The 18,472-nt window shown below is 40.5% G+C and overlaps 1 protein-coding gene across 5 annotated transcripts in view; it reads right to left on the reverse strand.

Annotated features, from left to right (window-relative positions):
* Positions 1–18,472, reverse strand: part of FAM13A (family with sequence similarity 13 member A) — a 187,625-nt gene that overhangs the window by 55,051 nt on the left and 114,102 nt on the right. For all 5 annotated transcript variants that reach the window (XM_084625336.1, XM_084625339.1, XM_084625337.1 and 2 more), the window contains one exon: positions 7,393–7,434. In XM_084625336.1, the coding sequence (XP_084481462.1) occupies positions 7,393–7,434 (42 nt within the window). The remainder of the gene's footprint in view (positions 1–7,392; positions 7,435–18,472) is intronic.

Genomic DNA, 18,472 nt, shown 5'->3' on the forward strand with positions numbered 1-18,472 from the left:
ATCAATCAGTGAAACAATGTGAACTCATGTCCTGCTTGGTGAATAATTTTCTCCGTCTGCGTTTGACTCATTGATATATACAGTCAATTATTTTCATTACATTATAATGTACTTCTACTGCTCCACCCCAAGCCCCACTGACATTAGTTGGAGAGTTATCCAGTTCTGGGATTTCATGCTCCCTTAGAACTAGCCTAGGCCACTAATTCCTGACAAAAGTCTTGTTTTAAACACCAACCCCTCACTGACCTGCTCCCACAACCCCCTCACACTTCTTCCCCCGGGGGGGGAGGGGTCTGAATCACCAGAGAGCCCCAGTGTTAGCTTACACCTGGCTCCCTAGACTTGCAAATACAACCTAAGTCTCATGGACACCTCAGCTCTGTCAGGGCCACATCCTCCAGGTCCTTCTCCATCTCGGACAACAGATGCTAAATTTTTCGAGTACTACTCCATTAATACAGGACAAGCCAGTTAATATCCAGCTACATAAAGGCCAAAACATTCAAACCTGGGTGCCTAAAGGTAGGCCTCCAAATTCATATTTAGGCACCTAGTTATGGGCATCTGAATTTTACAGGTACTGAGCAACCCCAGCTCTCATTGTTATTAACTCCAATGAAAGGAGGGTCGGGGGGAGAGGGGTTATATACTGTTCCATTTAGGCCCATTAGGCAAGTGGACTGATTTATTTCTGTTACAGTTCAACAGACCAGTTTTTATCAGAATTAGCTCCAGTCTCACCTAATATTACAAAGCTGGGCACGTTCATTGTAAGGGGCTTGATCTTCCTTGTACACAAGGGCAAAACAGAAGTAACTTCACTGAAATTAATGGAGTTCCAGTGGTGTCAAACTGACGTAAGAGGAGAATCTGACCCAAAGGATCTGTTAGCAAAGAGTAAGCCTTCATCACTTGCTCAATCATTTCTGCCTCTGTTCTCCTTGTTTATTTATGCTATTTTAAAATATTGCAAATAAACTTCTGACACGAATAAACTGAAAGCTGGAAATTACAATCAGTGTAGCATGGACTTAGGCAAACTGAACACAGCAATGTTACGGAGAGGCATGCATCTCAAGGTAACTAGTTACTGGTTGGATATCTTTGGAAATTAATCTTAAAAGATCTTGAGTATGATTTCACATGTAAGTCATCAAGGTAAAAATATAGGGTTAGATTCTCATCTCTGCTCTGGCACCTTTACAAGAGGTAAAAGAGCTGGAGTGGTGTAAATGGGCCCTAAAAACCCTGTTTCTGTCTTGAGGAGGATTCCCCTCCAATGTAAGCACTGCGGAAGACAGCCATAAGGTTGTCCTCTGAGAACCCCATTACAAGACCAGGAGTAGCGGAGCTGCTGGGAAAGGGGGATGGAGACAGGAGCGGGGGGTGCTGGGCTGGGCTGCAGCACACAACACTGTGGAGATTCTGGGCAGGGCTGTGGCCCTTGGGGTAGCCCAAGGAAGCAGCCATAAAACTTAGACAGGCCCTGAGGGCTGTCTAAATTATGCCAGAGTCCTCTCCAGCTCCCAGGGAAGGTCAAGACTTGGGAGATTTCGAAGGTAGCTTAAGCCACCTTCGCCATACCCCACTTGGTCTACAAATTCTGTGTTTGTGTCTCTTAGAGAAAGTCTACACTGAAAAAAAAAAAGATGTGTTCTTAACTCAGGTTAACTAACTTGGGTTAAAATAGCAGTGAAGATCCAGCAACTTCACTTTTAACTCATGATCATGAGGGTGCCCTGCCTTCTAGGTTTTAACTCACACCGTTAACCTGAATTTAAAGCCAAGTCTCCCTCCCTTCACTGCTATTTTAACACCAGTTAAGAACACAATTTCTTCTGCAGTGTAGGCATAGTCCAGAATTTCACGTATAGTTCTTTGTTACAATAAAGCTACCAAAAATGTGCAAATGAGGGTGATTTCATTTTGCACTCGATCCCACACATTTGTCATGGCTCCCACAGAGGTCAGAACTAGAAAAGTTTGGGTACCACAACTCTTTACCTTTTTAATTAATCTTAGTCTTTTAATCTAAACTGAATATACCCTGTCATGATTTTGAATTAAACTTCCCAATATCTGCACCTTGTGCAGAGTATATCATTTACCTATTATTGCACTTGCCATATGAGTTACTCAGGAACTGAAAACCTTCTCCCCTCTCCCCCCTTCCCTCCCCACGCAATAACAGAGGCACTGCAGAGCAAAATGTATTACTGTCGAATATTAAACATTGTAATTAGAATTAGTCAGAACATACCGTACTATAATCTTGCACAGGACTGGCTTTTCCCTTCTGCCCCAGGGAAGGCGCATTAAAACAGCATGGAAAACATCTATAAATTTAATCTAAAACATTAAAAATATTTTTAAAAGCATACAGTGTTGCTTTCTGGCCATCAATAATGACCTATAATTATCAAGGTCTCAGGCTATGGAGAGCTCAGAGCTTAGGACTAATGCTATCATTTGCACAGGAGGTTACTTACTTTATGCAGAGAAGCAAAATGTTCAAAAAGAAAACGTAAATGATAACCAAAGGAAAATTACAGAAGAAGCAAACAAGTTCACTCTTCTAGCAAAGCTGCTTGAGGAAAAATGCCAATGAAAACAGTTTCTACAGCTTTTTAAAAACAGAAAAATTCCGAAGTCTAGTTGGTACATAATTCCTCTGGTTTAACAATGGGACTTTTCAATATTTAAATGTATCAGAAGATGTTGGAATCTATCTAAAAGTTATTTATTATCCAGAATCGTAATGTTAGGTGCTTTCTCCTTTATAGTTTAAGGTCTGTAACAGACCTTGTTTTGTCTCGAATTTACAATTCCATTATAAAAAATTTGCTTCATGCTGAAATTTGATGTACAAATCTTCAAAGCAGGAGAGGACTCTTTTTTGTGTATAAAATCTGAAAATGGTGATGTGCTGCAAATGCCTAGCTATGTCCAACCATGGTAAGGACTTGATTTCAACCTTCTCTTAATATTTTCATTTTTTGGAAGTTCAAATGTAACACAATTAGCCTTACCGTAATGTGGTATACTGTATTTTCATGGTTATCTTAATGCCAGGAAAAATGAATCCCATGGAGAACAGCAATTCTCCTTTGCTTTTCTTATATATGCCTCCCTTTATCCCTAGTTCGGGTATAATCTCCTGTGACTGGTGGACACTGGCACCTACTGTTCAAAGCAGAGATATCTGAGTGACGCAAGTACCCTGGCTAAGGCTAGAACTCTACTGGAGTACAGCAATAAGTACGCAGAGATCTATACTCCAGGCTTCTGTCGCCCCTTCCACTTTCATCTAATGCACATGCAGTGGAGCACAGAACCACCAGCCAAACAAGGTTTCATTTTTTCAAAGGGCCCAACACTGAAAGGGTTCTGACTAGCTAACATGACTCTGAGTCTCTCAGGAGGTGCTCAAGACATTGACGGATCAGCCCCTTAAGTAACAGCCAATAACTCTGCAAACAGATTTTCAATTTTGTCCTGAAAGGCTGACATCTGAATAAATACAGTAAATGTCACTGCATGACTTACCCATACAGACCCTACAGGCTAACACTCTTGTCAGTAATGCTGCACTGATAAGACCATTTCTCTTGTGTAACATGGGACAGATGTTAAAGAGAGAAAGAGTGGGAGGGGGATTACCACAAAGAAAGAGAATGGTGGCATTGAAAGGAAAAACACAAGGATAACACTGGGGAAAACCACCTGATGGATGAATGCAGTGTGTGTAGGGCCAGACTTCAAGTCAATCAAGTTTTGCCACAGACTTCAGTAAGACCTGGGTTGGGCATGGTATCATTTCAATACAGTGTTCATCAGTGGTGCTGGAACCCTTTTAATAGTGGGGAGTGCTGACAGCCAGGCCCCTCACCCCTGTCCGTGCGTCCCCCCCATGACAGCTGGGACCGGGAGCAGTGCCGTGTCTCCGTGATGGGGGGACCTGGATGGGGTAAGAGGACAAAGGCTGGGGACAGGCACGGAGCCAGTTGCAGAGCCCCGGCCCGGATCCTGGGAGCAGAGTCCCGAGACTGGGGGGTTGGGCACACAGCCAGTGACCCCACGTAAAAACCTGAGGGTGCTGCAGCACTCCCCGCACCTCTAGTTCCTGTGCCTCTGGTACTCATTAGTGAGACAGCCCTGCATGTCAAAGCAGCTCATTAATAGTAACTCATGAATCAGGCTATTTGCTTTTTCCATTCCTTTGGTTTACATCAAGATATACCCATTGAGAAATTTCTTTAAAAATAGTCTATATGACAACATAATTTCTAGAACATAGACTTCACCACAGATCACTATTACCTTCTATTAGTTCATCTTACCAGACTGGGCACAACTGCCCTTACTTGGAATTGACTTTGCCAGCTGCTCCTTGCACGTGAAACTACGTTATCTAACACAGCTGACATTTGCTTTCCTGTTGTATAAGCTAAGTAGTCCAGAGCACTCCCTCTTATGTAACAATTTCAGTTCTAATGTTCACATGGCTTTGATGATAAGACATTCTGGAACACATATGCCCTTCAAGCATGAACTTCTAGGACAATCGCCAGTAAGGTTTTCCTTTTCTTTTATTATTGCAATATTCATATTGCAAGGTATTCAGTACAGCACCTCTGAGCAAGTGAACTAGATCTTCTTGATCAGACTTACTTGAGTAGTATTCTCCCCCCAGTTTCCAATAAAATCCCCAAAAGATGGATTTTTTTAATTAGTATATTTTAATAATAGTGGGTTACGAACAGTTTTGATTCAAAATAATAAGCGGAACATCATTTAAGTACTAATTCTTGCCCTTCGGTTGTTTTGTTTCTTTCTTTTTTTTTTAGTAAGATCAAGGAAAAGAAAGTTGTTTCTCACCAGGCATGGACTATGAAATACAGAATCAAGTAACTGAGTTTAATAAAAACATCATGACATTCACAAAAGTGATAGAATGTTCTTCTAGTTGGCAGAAGCCAAGAATTACGTAGCATTTGGAATATGAACAGCTCTTGTTCACATCCACCCAGCATGTTACATAACTGTCTGCATGAAATTACTGTACTACAGTACAAACCCAGAAACCGCTACACTCCTAGCAACCCATATCCCTATGTATTTACATTAAATTATTCAGTTGTTATATCACATGAATAAGGCTGCAGACTATGTAAACTTGGCTAACGGCAAACCAGGACAAATAAAATGGACCAGCAGACCAGACAGACTTATGCACTGATTCAAAGAGCTCCCCCTCCCCCCCGGAACAAAGTTGATTACAACACGTCATTTGCTTCCCTAAAGTCACATGGGAAAATCTGCCACCCACCACAGGAGCTCTGAACTGAAAAAGCACCAGCCGTTGCCCAGCATGCGCTGGCTCCCCTGTCAAATTACCTCCACCTGGCAACCAGCCTAACAATTACACATTTCTGATGTGTGATAAACAACACATCAGAAATGTTGGTTTTATTTACCAGTAATTGCTTCTCAGTGTTGTTACAAAGAAACAAGCTAGGCATGAGGGTTTGTATCACAAGGTGTGCTACTCCCTCTTTGCTCTTATTTGCCATTTCTTCATTTTCAAACTGCTTATTGGCTCTCATTTACTCCTCTTCAAACTTGCAAAGTACATCCTCCCATTCCCATAGAAGTCACCCTCCTTCAGATCGCCTTCATCCATTCCCATTAAAGTCAAACCTATACTTAGGAGACCACTTGAATCTTTCTAATTTCCTCCTCCTAAGAAATATTGTTCCTCTAATCCCACAGAGTCCATCCTTCCCTTTAATAGGCTTCTTGATTCTTCACCAATAATTCCACTCAAACCATGCATCCTAATCTCTCTTGATCACTCCAGCTCAACTGATATTTTCCTGGATCTTCTTTCCAGGAGATTTCTGCTCTAAGGGAGGTCTCAGCCCTCACTAGGTCCCAAATCAGGAAAGCACTTGGGCATGTGCTTTGTCCATCCTTAAAAAAAAAAAAAAAAAAAAAAGTACAGGCTTAAGAGCTTTCCTGAATAGGAATGCTTTCATGTATCAGATCTTAAAGGAATATAAACTTCATTTTTAACAGAAAGGAGACTCAAAGGAAAACAGTATGGCACATAATTAGTAAGAGTCCTTATTATATTCCCTCCCCCTACCACAACCTTCAGGGTTAGTCAGAAGGAAGTATATCTGTTTCAACTTTTGTCCAATGATCTTTTATTTTTAGCTATTGTTGTAACAATATCTACAAGGAATGGTCTATTTTAGAGTAAAAATAAAACACAGCATTAAGGCATAATAGATCCATGAAAATGCATTGAGATGTGGGGAAGCTACCTAGCATGGATACTACAGGCATCTATGTTAGGGTCTGATCTTGGTTTACATCTTCATTAATGATCTGGGAGGTGGAATGAACAGCACGTTAATGAAATTTGCAGATGATGCTAAAATGGGTAAAGTTGCAACACCAGGCGGGATAGAGGGACAACAACAAAGGACTCTAACGAGGTTAGAAATATGGGCAGAAAATAACAAAAATGAGATTCCACGTGGAAAAATGTAAGGGAAGGAAAAATAATCTAAATGGGAGGGAGAAACATGGGAATCAGTAATTCTGACAGAGAGCTAGGAGTGAAGTTTCTAGGCAACAACTAACAGGGGAAGGTGGAAATACAGTGAGAGTCCACCAGTATCCAAGTGTAAACACCAAAGAGGGAGGGGAATTATTCAGAGTGGTAGACAGAGATACAGCTTAGAGCGATGGGCTGAAATTTTAGGCTACCTAGCAATCTGCAAATGTATCTCCACTGCTATGACAATCAATAAACCACCCCCCAAACACACCTTTCAAGATCTAGGAGTCCTACACAAGCCTCTCTCTCTCTCATCCAGACAGATGGCAATTCCCCCCTGAACAGGCATGTCTGGAAGTAAGGCATTTTCTTATTTTCCTGCACTGGCTTCCCGCAATAGCGGGAGAGCAGCCACTGCATGGCTGCTGACTTTCCACCCGGTTTCTGGGGCAGTGCAACTATGTGCTGTCTCTTACTCAGGCTTGTGGCAAAGCCACCATTGAGCTGGTACAGCACGAGTATTATTTAATGAACGAAATGATGTAATGAAATTATGTAATCAACATGAAAATCAAGTTCATCCGCTAACTGAAAAGTTGACCAGTCTGATGTTAAATCAAACCCCACGCCCACAAGCTTTCAATCTTTTTACATCTCAGAGGATTCACCTGCCCCACTGGCCAGTGATCATGACATTAAACAATAATCTTAGACTTAATTAGAGCCTGTTCACACATATCTGGCATCATCCCCAACATTATATTAAAATATCGAGTCCTTCCCAAACAGAGAAACCAACAAAAAGGAGGAGTAGTAAATACCTCAAATAGAAGGGTGACATAGGCCGCTCATCTTCTTGGGAACTAAAAATAAAACACATTTTTAAAGTTAGTATGTAGTTCTGTTCTTTATTAGCAGGTTAATTTGTAGCAAAACATTTGCTCTTTCAAAAACAAGATAAAAACAAAACACCATGTGTCTGGCCCAGAGACTATATTCAATGCATGTATTTTGTTCTACAATAACTTATGGAAGGGAACTTTAAATTATAGTCCTCAAAGTCATGAAATCCCAACTAATTTGCCAGTGATCATGAATGTGGAATGATCTGCTGTAGAACCGTCAGGAGTCACTGCAATTCTGCAGCACTTCAAGGACTATTCCCATAGCAACAATACAGAAATTCTGCCAACAGAATAACCGGACCTTTTGCTTCATGCAGTTCCAGAATTGAATAACCTGCTAGTAAAGGTAAACCAAAAAGCTTCTGTTAAACAAGAAAGATTATTTAAAAACATTTAAGATGCCAATTTAGTAACTAGGTGTGCACAGAGTGAAAAATTCTAGGCCTGATTCACCACTGCAATATGCTGGTTTTATTCTACTTAAACGAAACTGAGTTGCACTGGTATAAAACTGGAGTTGCACAGTCGTGAGTCCGGCCTGAGTAAAACTCAACCATTTTTAAAATAAATACAGATGAAAAAAACCCAGTTCCTCCTTGACTTGAGTCCATTGAGTCTCTGATTTGAGATTACTGGCCAAATTCAGCCCAGGCCCAACTCCACTGATTGTAGGGCTGTTGACAATTAGAATCAATTTAGCGCTAAAGGATTTTCCTCTCCAAAGCGCTGTTCAGTATTTGCCTTTGTATTGTTTAAAGGCCCGCTTGTTCTAGTTCCCTGATCCTACTTATATTTACGCAGGTGCTTAATTTTCCTGCTGCGAATAGGGCTACTCACAACAGTAAAGTTAAGCACATAAGTGTTTGTAGGATAAGGGCTGGAAGTCGAATTGTGTCAAGGAACAGGTGTCTACATGTTTGCTATTTGTAGCATGGAAAAAAATAAAATAAAAGATTAGAGACTCATGCCAAGGAACTGTGTTGCACTCTCAGTCATACCTAAACAAGACACTGAGCAGCAATTCAGTGTTCCCACTTCAGGAATGGGATCTCCAGATTCTAAAGCAGATTGAACAGTGCAGGAAAAGACTGTTTCTGGTATTATCAACTCTTATTCACAGACCCTCCTCCAACACAGTTATGTAATCATGTCCCAGCCACCATACAAACCCAGCGTTAGAACACAAACTTCCCTAATCAAGCCATACAAAAATGTATGTTATGGTCAGATGCATCGGGTAGACAGAGACTTTGATTGTAAGTCTTTGGGGCAAGAAACTTTGCCTTACTCTACACACGTATAGGACATGATCCAAAGCCCACTGAAATCAGTGGAAGTCTTTCCAACGTTGTCATTGAGCTGTGAATCAGGCCCACAAAGAGCCGTGTAAATTTGGGGATCTGTATAAATTATTTTAAACATAATAAATAATCATAGTAAAAGATTTGAGAAACTCATGTGCACTGGAAACAGAGAATTCTCTACAGTCTTTCCATTGTTTCAGAAGCTTGATATCAGGATCACAACCAGGACATGGTGGTCAGGGCCAATGGTCAGAGCCAAGGGGTGGCCAGGCCTCGAGGTTAGCGTGGAGCTGGAGTCAAGAATAAAGACCTTGGGACACACCCGGGAGTGTGGCCGGGAAGCAGAGCTGGAGGTCAGAGCCAAGGATCAGAAGCTGAATGCCACAGTCAAAGGGTGAGCCAGAGAAGTCAAGGATGGAGAAGGGTAGGAATTGAAGAGGGCACAAGAACAGGAAGCAGAACCAAGAGCAGCTGTAGCGTGGAATGTGTTGAGCAGCCAAGCAAGCTCTGGCTGCTGCTGGGCCAAGTAGTAGCTTAGCTACACCCCTCGCCCAGTGAGGAAGTGCAGTCAACCCAGCAGCCCCTGCCAGCTGTGCCCAGTGAGTTGCCAGGAGACTGATCCTGCTGCAGCTGGCTCCCTGACACTTAAGATGTCATCAGCTCTTGAGAGAGAGATACAGAATCTTGGGCTTTGGTCTTATCAGATAAATCAAGAGGGAAACTGATTTTGTTATATGAAAATTACTGCTAATGTTTACATTTACACAGGGCTGGCCTAACTCTGCCTACACCGAGTCAATTGAGTTTGATTTCGTTGAAGTCAGTGTAGACTCCCACTGGCTTTAATGGGAGCAGAGCTAGGCCAGCAGCGAGGACTAGCGAAACACCTACCCTTAACTCCATGACTCGTTTGAGATGTTAAACAGTGTAATTTCGTACATTTACAAAAGTATCTTGGTATATATCTTTAAGAACAGAATAAAAGTGAAAAGAAAGTTTCTGTGGATTTGTTGGAATAGGGCCAAGTACTGAACTCTGACATACATCAGCAACTCCCAATGGAGTCAAACGGAAGCTGTCTGAGCATCCACAAGTTGAACTTGACCCTGAGCCAGCCACATACAGCTTCATAAGCGAAATCTGCCTCGGACTGTATTTACTGACTCTAGCCAATGCAATTACAGCCCCACCATAATGAACACCAAACATATCCATAAATAATTTTTTAAAAACAGAATGAAATCAAGCCAGCATATAGAGAGTACTACAGGCATGTTTCTGCATTATCCTTTTCATCCCCCGTTGGAGTGCAAGTAAGGGAAATGTCTAGACAAGATGACAGATATCTGTGTCACTAGATGGCAAATAATCTTCATGATGAAATGACAGCTCCATTCTCTGAGAAAACACCTGTGTTTTTAGGTTCCACAGTGGTCTAGAAATCTAAGGCAACATAAAATACCACCGAGAAGGGAATGGAGGCTATTGTTGAAATTACGAGATCTGGCAAAACCCAGGATGACTACTTTGTCTGGAACAACAATGACTCTGCAGCATTCCCATTCCTCTAACTGATCCAACAATTCAACCATCCGTGGAAAGTTTGTTGTTCATTTCCAAAGATTAGTTCTACACTGCTTGGGCAAGATTATGCTCAGCGAGAGGGGGAAGCGGGGGTAGGTGCAATGGTTCCCCCACCTCCTGCACTGGCTGGTTTAGCTGTTCCTGTAAAGGGGAGCACACAATGTACTTTTCAGAGGTGCTGTGTAATCAGGCTCCCCTGTGCCCTGTCAAGTCACTTAGTTAGCATCTCTGTTTGTGTTTAAAGTGGGAACAACACCCACCTCCCAGGAGAGCTGAGAGCAGTAGTTACTGCTTGTACAGTACTCTGAAGAATTAAAGAGAGTCATGTAAGGCCAATTATTATTGCTTTGCAGAAGACAAACTACAGCATGTGTACATAACACATTCTACAAAGACAAGCATCTATAACCGAAAGAAACTAATCACAACAACATATGTAGTCCTTATGTGTGTATATTTGTCTCTCTGTAATCTGTTGCACATTCTTTATTAAATCAATAAAAAGGTTCTTATGATTCATAAGGCCAGAGGCAGAGTTTTCATCATTTACTCATTATACTTCAATAACATAACAGCTTTATTTATAGCCTGAATGCCAATACAGTCCCGATGGCCTATGCAGAACATAAAAAAATAAAGCCGAAGTGCAGAACAATCCACAGTGCTGTCAGAACTTCCAGACATCAGTGTAATTTGGTATGACAACATCAAATGCCTTTCAGTACAGAACAGACATCAACTTCGTCGCACCCATACACATTGTCTTTCCCTATCTTAGGGCTCCCAGTTAGTTCCCAGGTCACAGAAAACATTACAATGACATTAAAAGGTCAAAATAACTTTCTTATATAGATATCCACTCGAGATTTTTTGATGGGTTTGTTGAAGTGATAGCATTAGCGGAAGAAGTTGCTGTTTGAGTTATATTTTCATTTGATTGTAAGTAAAATCATTGCATTATGAGTTCCATTAAACAAGTTTTCTACGTACACAAACATATATATTCATCACTATATATTTTTGCAAAGTAAACCAGAAGAAAAACTACACTGACAGCATTAGTCAGAGGGGGAAAAAAGAACCATCTCATTTAGCTTACAGAGTTATGAAATTTCACAGGCTAAATAATAACTTTAAATGCTTTATAACTGTCTATATCCACCAGCACTAACAGACAGCCACCTCTGGGATGAATGGTGGCAACATACCGTGTCACAGCACCATCACAGGGAGAGGGGAAGACTTTGGGACAGGAACACTGGGTTTTACCCTAATCTTACGAAGTATGCTATGGTGCTTTGATATCCGCAAAGAGCGAGTTATCTCAGTTTTTAAGATCTATTCCAAAAAGCACATCCTCCCCCAGACAAGTGCATGTTAGTTACTTGATTGAGTGTGCACTGGAAGGTTGAAGACCTGTAAACCATGCCCAGATTTGAACCACGAGTTCCATGTAACCTAGGCATTCCCAAAACTGGATGTTAGATCATCAAGCCCCCTGGAAATCCAAATAAAATTCCCACATATAAATTATTACCATTTTTAATTTAAAACAACATTTCGTAGCCTGCTGCTGTAAGGTAACATCTTGTTTACAAAAACTCACAAATTGTAGTACGAGCAGAATTGGGAGCCTCACACAAGAGCTTTTAAACTAATTTCTACCTACTTTAACGCATGAAAAATCAGATGCAAGATATACAAACAAACAATGTGATTTAAACCATAAAGGGTTATCTTCCAATAGTTACACCATATCAGTAGGATGGTAATGGATTGAAAAGTATTTTGCACAAGACTCCTTTACTGCCAGCGACACTTAAGATGTTTTCTGACAGAAAGATCACAGAGTGGCACAGTGAAACATCTTGTTCTGAGGGATCTATCATTGATGACACACAGTAAAAAGTACTCCTCACCTGCTCCCTTTCAGAACATGGCCCTGAACAAAATGCTTGAAGTCTTTAAGAAATCGTAAACATTTAAGTGTACTGCACTGTGTAATAGTGATTAGACAATGACCTTTTCAGAAAGAAAGGATTACTTAGCATTTACCGCTGTAAAACCAAGTCAACTGTTTGCACAGTGGTAGAATGAGTGAGCAATTCTAACGTTAATTTCCGGTACCTTCTAGATTTCTACAGTCCTCAACAGACTATCCACCCATTAGAACCTGCTAGTCCTTCTGTAAACTACAGAACACATGAAGAAAATAAAAACTACTGGGTTTTTGGTTGTAAATTATGATTTTCCACTCCCACCATCTCCCTGTTAAACGTTACACACTATTTATAGCCACAAGGCACTGAATATATATGGGGAGAGGAGAAGTGATTTAAGTTAATAGTTGTCTGTTCAGCTTCCATTCACTGGCATGGCTAAGCAGTTGACTGGGAAGCAGAGGGGTTAACTGTGCTCCAGACATTGATAGATTTTCCACAATTAGGATTTTGAACAGACGTGCATGGCATTTTCAGACAATCCTTCAAAAGTAGGCAGTTTCTCGCTCATCCCACAGCAACATCTAAATCCTGATCATGTCCTTGCTGCTAAAATAAATAATAAATAATAATAATCTCAATGCATTTATCTTTAGTTGTCCTTGCTGCTAAAGAAATGTTGCATTCCTGTCTCCTACTGAGCTGATGAAAAAAAATCTGATTTGAAAGACTGGTCGAATGCCAGTAATGTTCCCTAGCTGGTGTAACACATAATAGGCTACTTGATCTTGAAGCAAATATTTTTCGTATGGAAAAACACACAAAACATATTACCCATAAAGAACAAACCAAAAAAATATTTAATGCTATGACATCCATGAAGTTTGAACTGTTTATTGGTACACTGTCATAATCCAAAACAAACAACAAAAACACCCTTGCACTATATTTGGCCTGGCAGGAATTGTGCCATGCAGGTAACACACTGTAAGGGACGTATTCATGAACTCTGACTCAGTTCAAGTCAAAAGAGGGTTATTGTTTTCTCTACAAAAACTGACCAACACACACACACTGGACAACTATTATTACGAATGTGGAAATCTGAATTTAAACTTCTGAATGCTTATAAAATACAAAGCTGCGCCATTGCTTTCCTGAGCCTTTGTAAGGATGGACTCCACTGGCTCCCCAAAGATGTTCCCACCATCATATGGCAAGTTCTCAAGGTTCCACTGTGCCTCTGGTTGAAGGCCAAACATTCACAGCCAATGCATCTGTGAGTACCTATCCTGGAAGCTATTTCCCTTTCCCATGGTCATGAAAGGTAGGCTGTACCTGCAGCTGACCTGTGTTCATGCTCTCAGTGAAGAATATTTTTTAAAAACAATATTCCTCATATTTCTTGTTAGATAAAGTAAGAGAACAGGTGAGCCTTTCCCAGAGCTTGAGCTAAATTCTTGTCCATTTGGACTGATAGTTTTTGATTAGGGTAACCAGTACTGAGGACTGACAAACTTTTCACCCCAGGATATCCCAGAACCCTTACGGCCCAGGATACCAAATGGCCAATCCTGTACTTGGCTAGAGCTCTCCACAATCACACCCTTGTCAGAAAGGCAGCTCTGCAAAGGTACAGAGACTGGGAAGGACCTTGATTTTAATCCTTCATTTGTTTTAAATTAGAATAGTTCAAAATGTACTTTGACTGAAAGGTCAATGTTTTGCAGTGGAGACAAAGGAGCTAGACATCAGTAGAGTATACTATTCAGCCAAGGTCATGTTTTCCTACTGCTGTGCCATAGACCGCATGTTTGTTCTGTCCCCAAAAGTTAGATAAAAATAAAGGCTCTTCTTTCCTCTCCATCACATTTTAAAAAGCTATTCTGGACTTCAAAATAAATCAATTTATTTTTTGTCACAACACTTTTTATGGAAATACACTGTTGTTGCTACTTTTAATACAGACAATTGGAGGAGCCATGGAAAAGCCAACGGTATCAGTTTACTACTGGTATCTATGCTAAAACAGGTTTTGTTATTTTGGGCTCAACTGGGAGATCTGCTATTCTGAGACCAAAAAGATATCACAGTCTAGTTTTCTTCCTTCCATTCACAATGAGCGTGTAAGGCTAATGCACATGTGTAAGAGACAGCAACACTTTTCTTTTGCAAAAGATTTTAGTGGCACTTTTTTGTTTTGCTTATTTTGATCTTCAATATTTATAAATCTCTATAGAATATTGCATAATGAAGTTATTGGAAACATAAAACAGTCCTCACAGAAAACCAATATCACGGTATGGTAGTATTTTGCACTGAATGTACAGTTTTCCCCACAGATTCTTCAGCACTCCATTATTTTTTAAAGCCGACGTGGTCTGAGTGAAAGGTGCAAGATTGACATACCTGATTAATCTTTATTGCATGTGATTTCTTAACATCACAACTGTTCCCTTGTACTCTCCTCCTCCACAACCGTGGGAGAAAGGGAAGGATTGCTAATGAGAAATATTATCAGGATATTTCAGGTTCTTTGAAGAGAAGAAGCTTCATGCCAAAAACATTAGCCATACTATCGAGGTGGGTGATGGAGAAAAAAGAAAGGAGGAGGCATAATAACTGGTAGAAATAAAATCCAGCTTCCTTTATGTAAATAAGAGGAAACACAAGTTTAACAAAGTTGTAACAGCTGTTTCAGCACACTGAGTGGTCACCATTAAAAATCAACATTTACTTCAGTTATTAAGAGATACCATTGTGGTTTCCTACTTTAATTACAGAGGGGGTGCTGTGGCATTTCAGAAACCACTGTGGAGTAACTGTTGGCATGACCTGTCTTTGTTTAAACAGAGACCAGTGCTCTTCATTTGTTCTGTGGATGACCTAAAGATCAACTTTCATATCCAGCAAATTTCAGAAAGATTTTATGTCTGTAGCACTTCTCTTCCTGATGGCCTCAGTGCAGTAAAGTACTTAAGGACGTGTATAACTTTAAGCATGTCAGGAATCCCACTGAAATCAAGTTAGGCAAATAAGTACTTTTGCTGATTAGGGCCTATGCAACAAAGCATTAGATATCTATTCAATAACAGTTATCTTTCTCCTGAACCTATGCCACATATATAATCTAAAAGGCCCTTAAAAATATTTCGGGGACCAGCTTGGCATTGACTTAGAAGGGTCAGAGGAGTCTCCTACTCCATTTTCCACAAAACCGGAGACTTTCTCTTTCTCTCATCCAAGCGTTGACCCAAGAAGACCCTGCCTTAGCTTGTAAGATAATGGCTTGTGGTGGTATGACTGCAGGCTGCAAGGAAGGCAGAATGACCTCTTAGTATGAGGTTGAGCATCTGTGCTGATCAAAGCACTGATTTATCTGGCATTTTAAAAATGGCCAATTTTATAAAAACAAGCTGAGAGAAATGTGCAGGATTAGTATGTCGTACCACTGAGAAGGTCTTATTATTACCTAACCTATGTCTCAACAACAAGACTCAGGCATCAGTACCAAGTCTATAATAGGAAGTCATTCTCTTTTAACCCGAGAGAAATCCACTAGACAGTATAGGCACGTATCATTTAAACCACAACCAAGTATCTACATATGCACTGCCTCAATAATATATACTGATTCCTGAGGACAAGGAGATGAAGGACTGCAGACTCAAAAAGAGCAGTGACACTTCCTTCAGCCTGGTCAGAGTTTTGCTGTATATTTTGCTAGTGTTCTCACATTACAAAACAGCAGCGTGGAAAGAGAAATTATTTTAATACGGCTATGATTTTGGTGCAGAGGTCACAGTTTTCAAGGTAACTGTGAATTTGAATGAAGTCCATGACCCATCAGCAGTACCTCCTGTCCCACAGAGCTGGGCCTGGCTCCCCGTTCCAGGCATTGTGACCTGGCCCATTCAGTTGGAGCATCTACCCTTCTGTAGATGGAGACAGAGGGGAAGTGAGCCAAATTTGATCAGCGTTGTGACCTAGCGCATGGGATTGCAATGCCACTCACTTTTGGTCCATCTGTCCCTCTGTCTCCATCTACGGACTGGTACTAGGAGCACGTGGGCCATGTTGCAACACCCAGTCAGGCCCAGCCCCATGAGACAGGAACCATCGCAGAAGAGTGAGTGTGGGTGGGCTTGTTCTCCAAAACCCCCCCCATGGGCTCCTCACTCCCACCTTTCCCTGACTTATCTTTTCCCACACACCTCTGCTATGAAATTTATTAAAAATTTCTGTGACAAAACTGTAGCGCTAATTATAACAGCACGATAAGCAGAGTGGAATCACGCCCTTCCCCCTGCAAACTACAGGCCATATTTATATTTAATTTTGTTTATTTGCATGTTGTGGAAACTTATGATTGTGTAATTTTGTACAATTATTTTCTGCTTGTATCTTGTTATATTACTGATATGTTTATCTTTGTAAGCTGCTGTAAATAGTATTCAACCCTGTTCCTTCCTTCTTCTTCTTTTTTAATCATAAACCTCAACTAATTTTAAATCTTAAAAAAAAAAAGAAAGAAGACAGGGCAGAGTTTTGTCTCCTTATTTGTGGTTTGGCAATGCTCTCCAGTTGGATAAAACCAGAAAATAGGTTAGAAGGAGGTGGAAGGAATGACTCCAAGTGTACTCCAGCCAAAGTTGCACCCTTTCCTAGAATTTAACAGTGGCAAGATGTACAATCACTTTTACACACATTGCACAATAAAGGAACCAAACTGACTAAGTAACTGTAGGCCTTTTTGTTTCTGGACTGCTTCTAAAAAGTTGATGGGTGTCAAGTGAACATATGGAGAGGCCCAATCTTTCAGAATAAAAATCTAGATTTTCTTCTCTGATCTGCCGTTGCTGGCAAGAGAAAGTAATTGAACTTGGTTACAGATAGTTCAAGTTAACAATACTATATTTCATTTACAATGTTGATCACATCCAGAATATTTATCACAGAAAAAAAACTGGAGGCAAAGCTTAATAAATGAGAAGATTTGCAGATCGGCTTGCACTTTAGGAGCTGGAAGCCAACTCTCATTGAAGTCAATGGAAAGACTCCCATTCAATGGTTTCAATAGGCACTGAGTCACAGATCTAGCAGATCAGGCCTGGAACTTGAAGTCAAGAGATATAGACTGTATTCCTTGCTCTGTCATTGTCTTCATGTCTGACCTTGCATATGTCATTTATGATCTGTACCTCAGTTTCCCCTACCTGTAAAATGGGTTTAATAATTCCAATCTCTACCCCCAGAGTTCAACGGTGAAGCTTATTTCACTAATGTTTATAAAGCACTTTGGATTTCTGTATCACCTTCCCTCCAACGAACTCAAAGGATCAATATGATTTCATCAGGCTTATCTTACAATACAACTTTCTGATCAGCTGCTCATTGCTCTGAAAAAGAAAAGCTAAAACAAACAACCTGTCCACAATTCCACCAAGAAGAAAACGCACTAGAATAGGAACATTTTACTCCAGCTAAAATGCAGTTGTACTCATAAAAACAGAGACGGTAAATGAAACAATCAGATTGGGAACAAAGGGAGTTCGGCATCACCAGCAGCCCAGTTGGAAATCATTAACTACACTCATCAGCCCATAAAAGGGTTTAAAAATATCTGACATGGTTTTCTTACTCCTTCCTCCAATTTGTTAATTTCTGGCAGATTGTAAAAAAATTAGAGGCCACTGAGAATCTAAATCACATACATGGCTCTCTTATCAGCCAGCTCCTTGAACCTGAGATGTGGAAGGTACATTTTGTGAAAGCAGCCACATGTTTCAACTTCATGAAGTCTGTAATATGATACACACACTCAGCTAAAATAAATAAGAAATTTTGAGTCAATAGTACTGCTAATAATAAAGTTATGTTACTGTTATTCAGAAGAATACTTAATGTATTAACTCAGCGGTTCTCAAACTGTGGGTCAGGACCCCAAAATTGGAGAACCCCTGTATTAACTAAATGAAATGAAAAATGTCATTTCCTGATGCTGACTTTGAAAAACAGGAGTGCAATAAGTGTTTTGGGAACAAAGAAGTACCACATACACTCGACATTCCACCTCATGCACCACAAGAAAGTATGCCCTGGACATGTATACTGTGTTTCTCTCTTACAAAGACAGCATGTCTATTCACATACCATTCCTTCGATAAA

Source organism: Lepidochelys olivacea (genome assembly GCF_965140295.1).
Source record: "Lepidochelys olivacea isolate rLepOli2 genome assembly, chromosome: 4".
Taxonomy (NCBI): domain Eukaryota; kingdom Metazoa; phylum Chordata; order Testudines; family Cheloniidae; genus Lepidochelys; species Lepidochelys olivacea.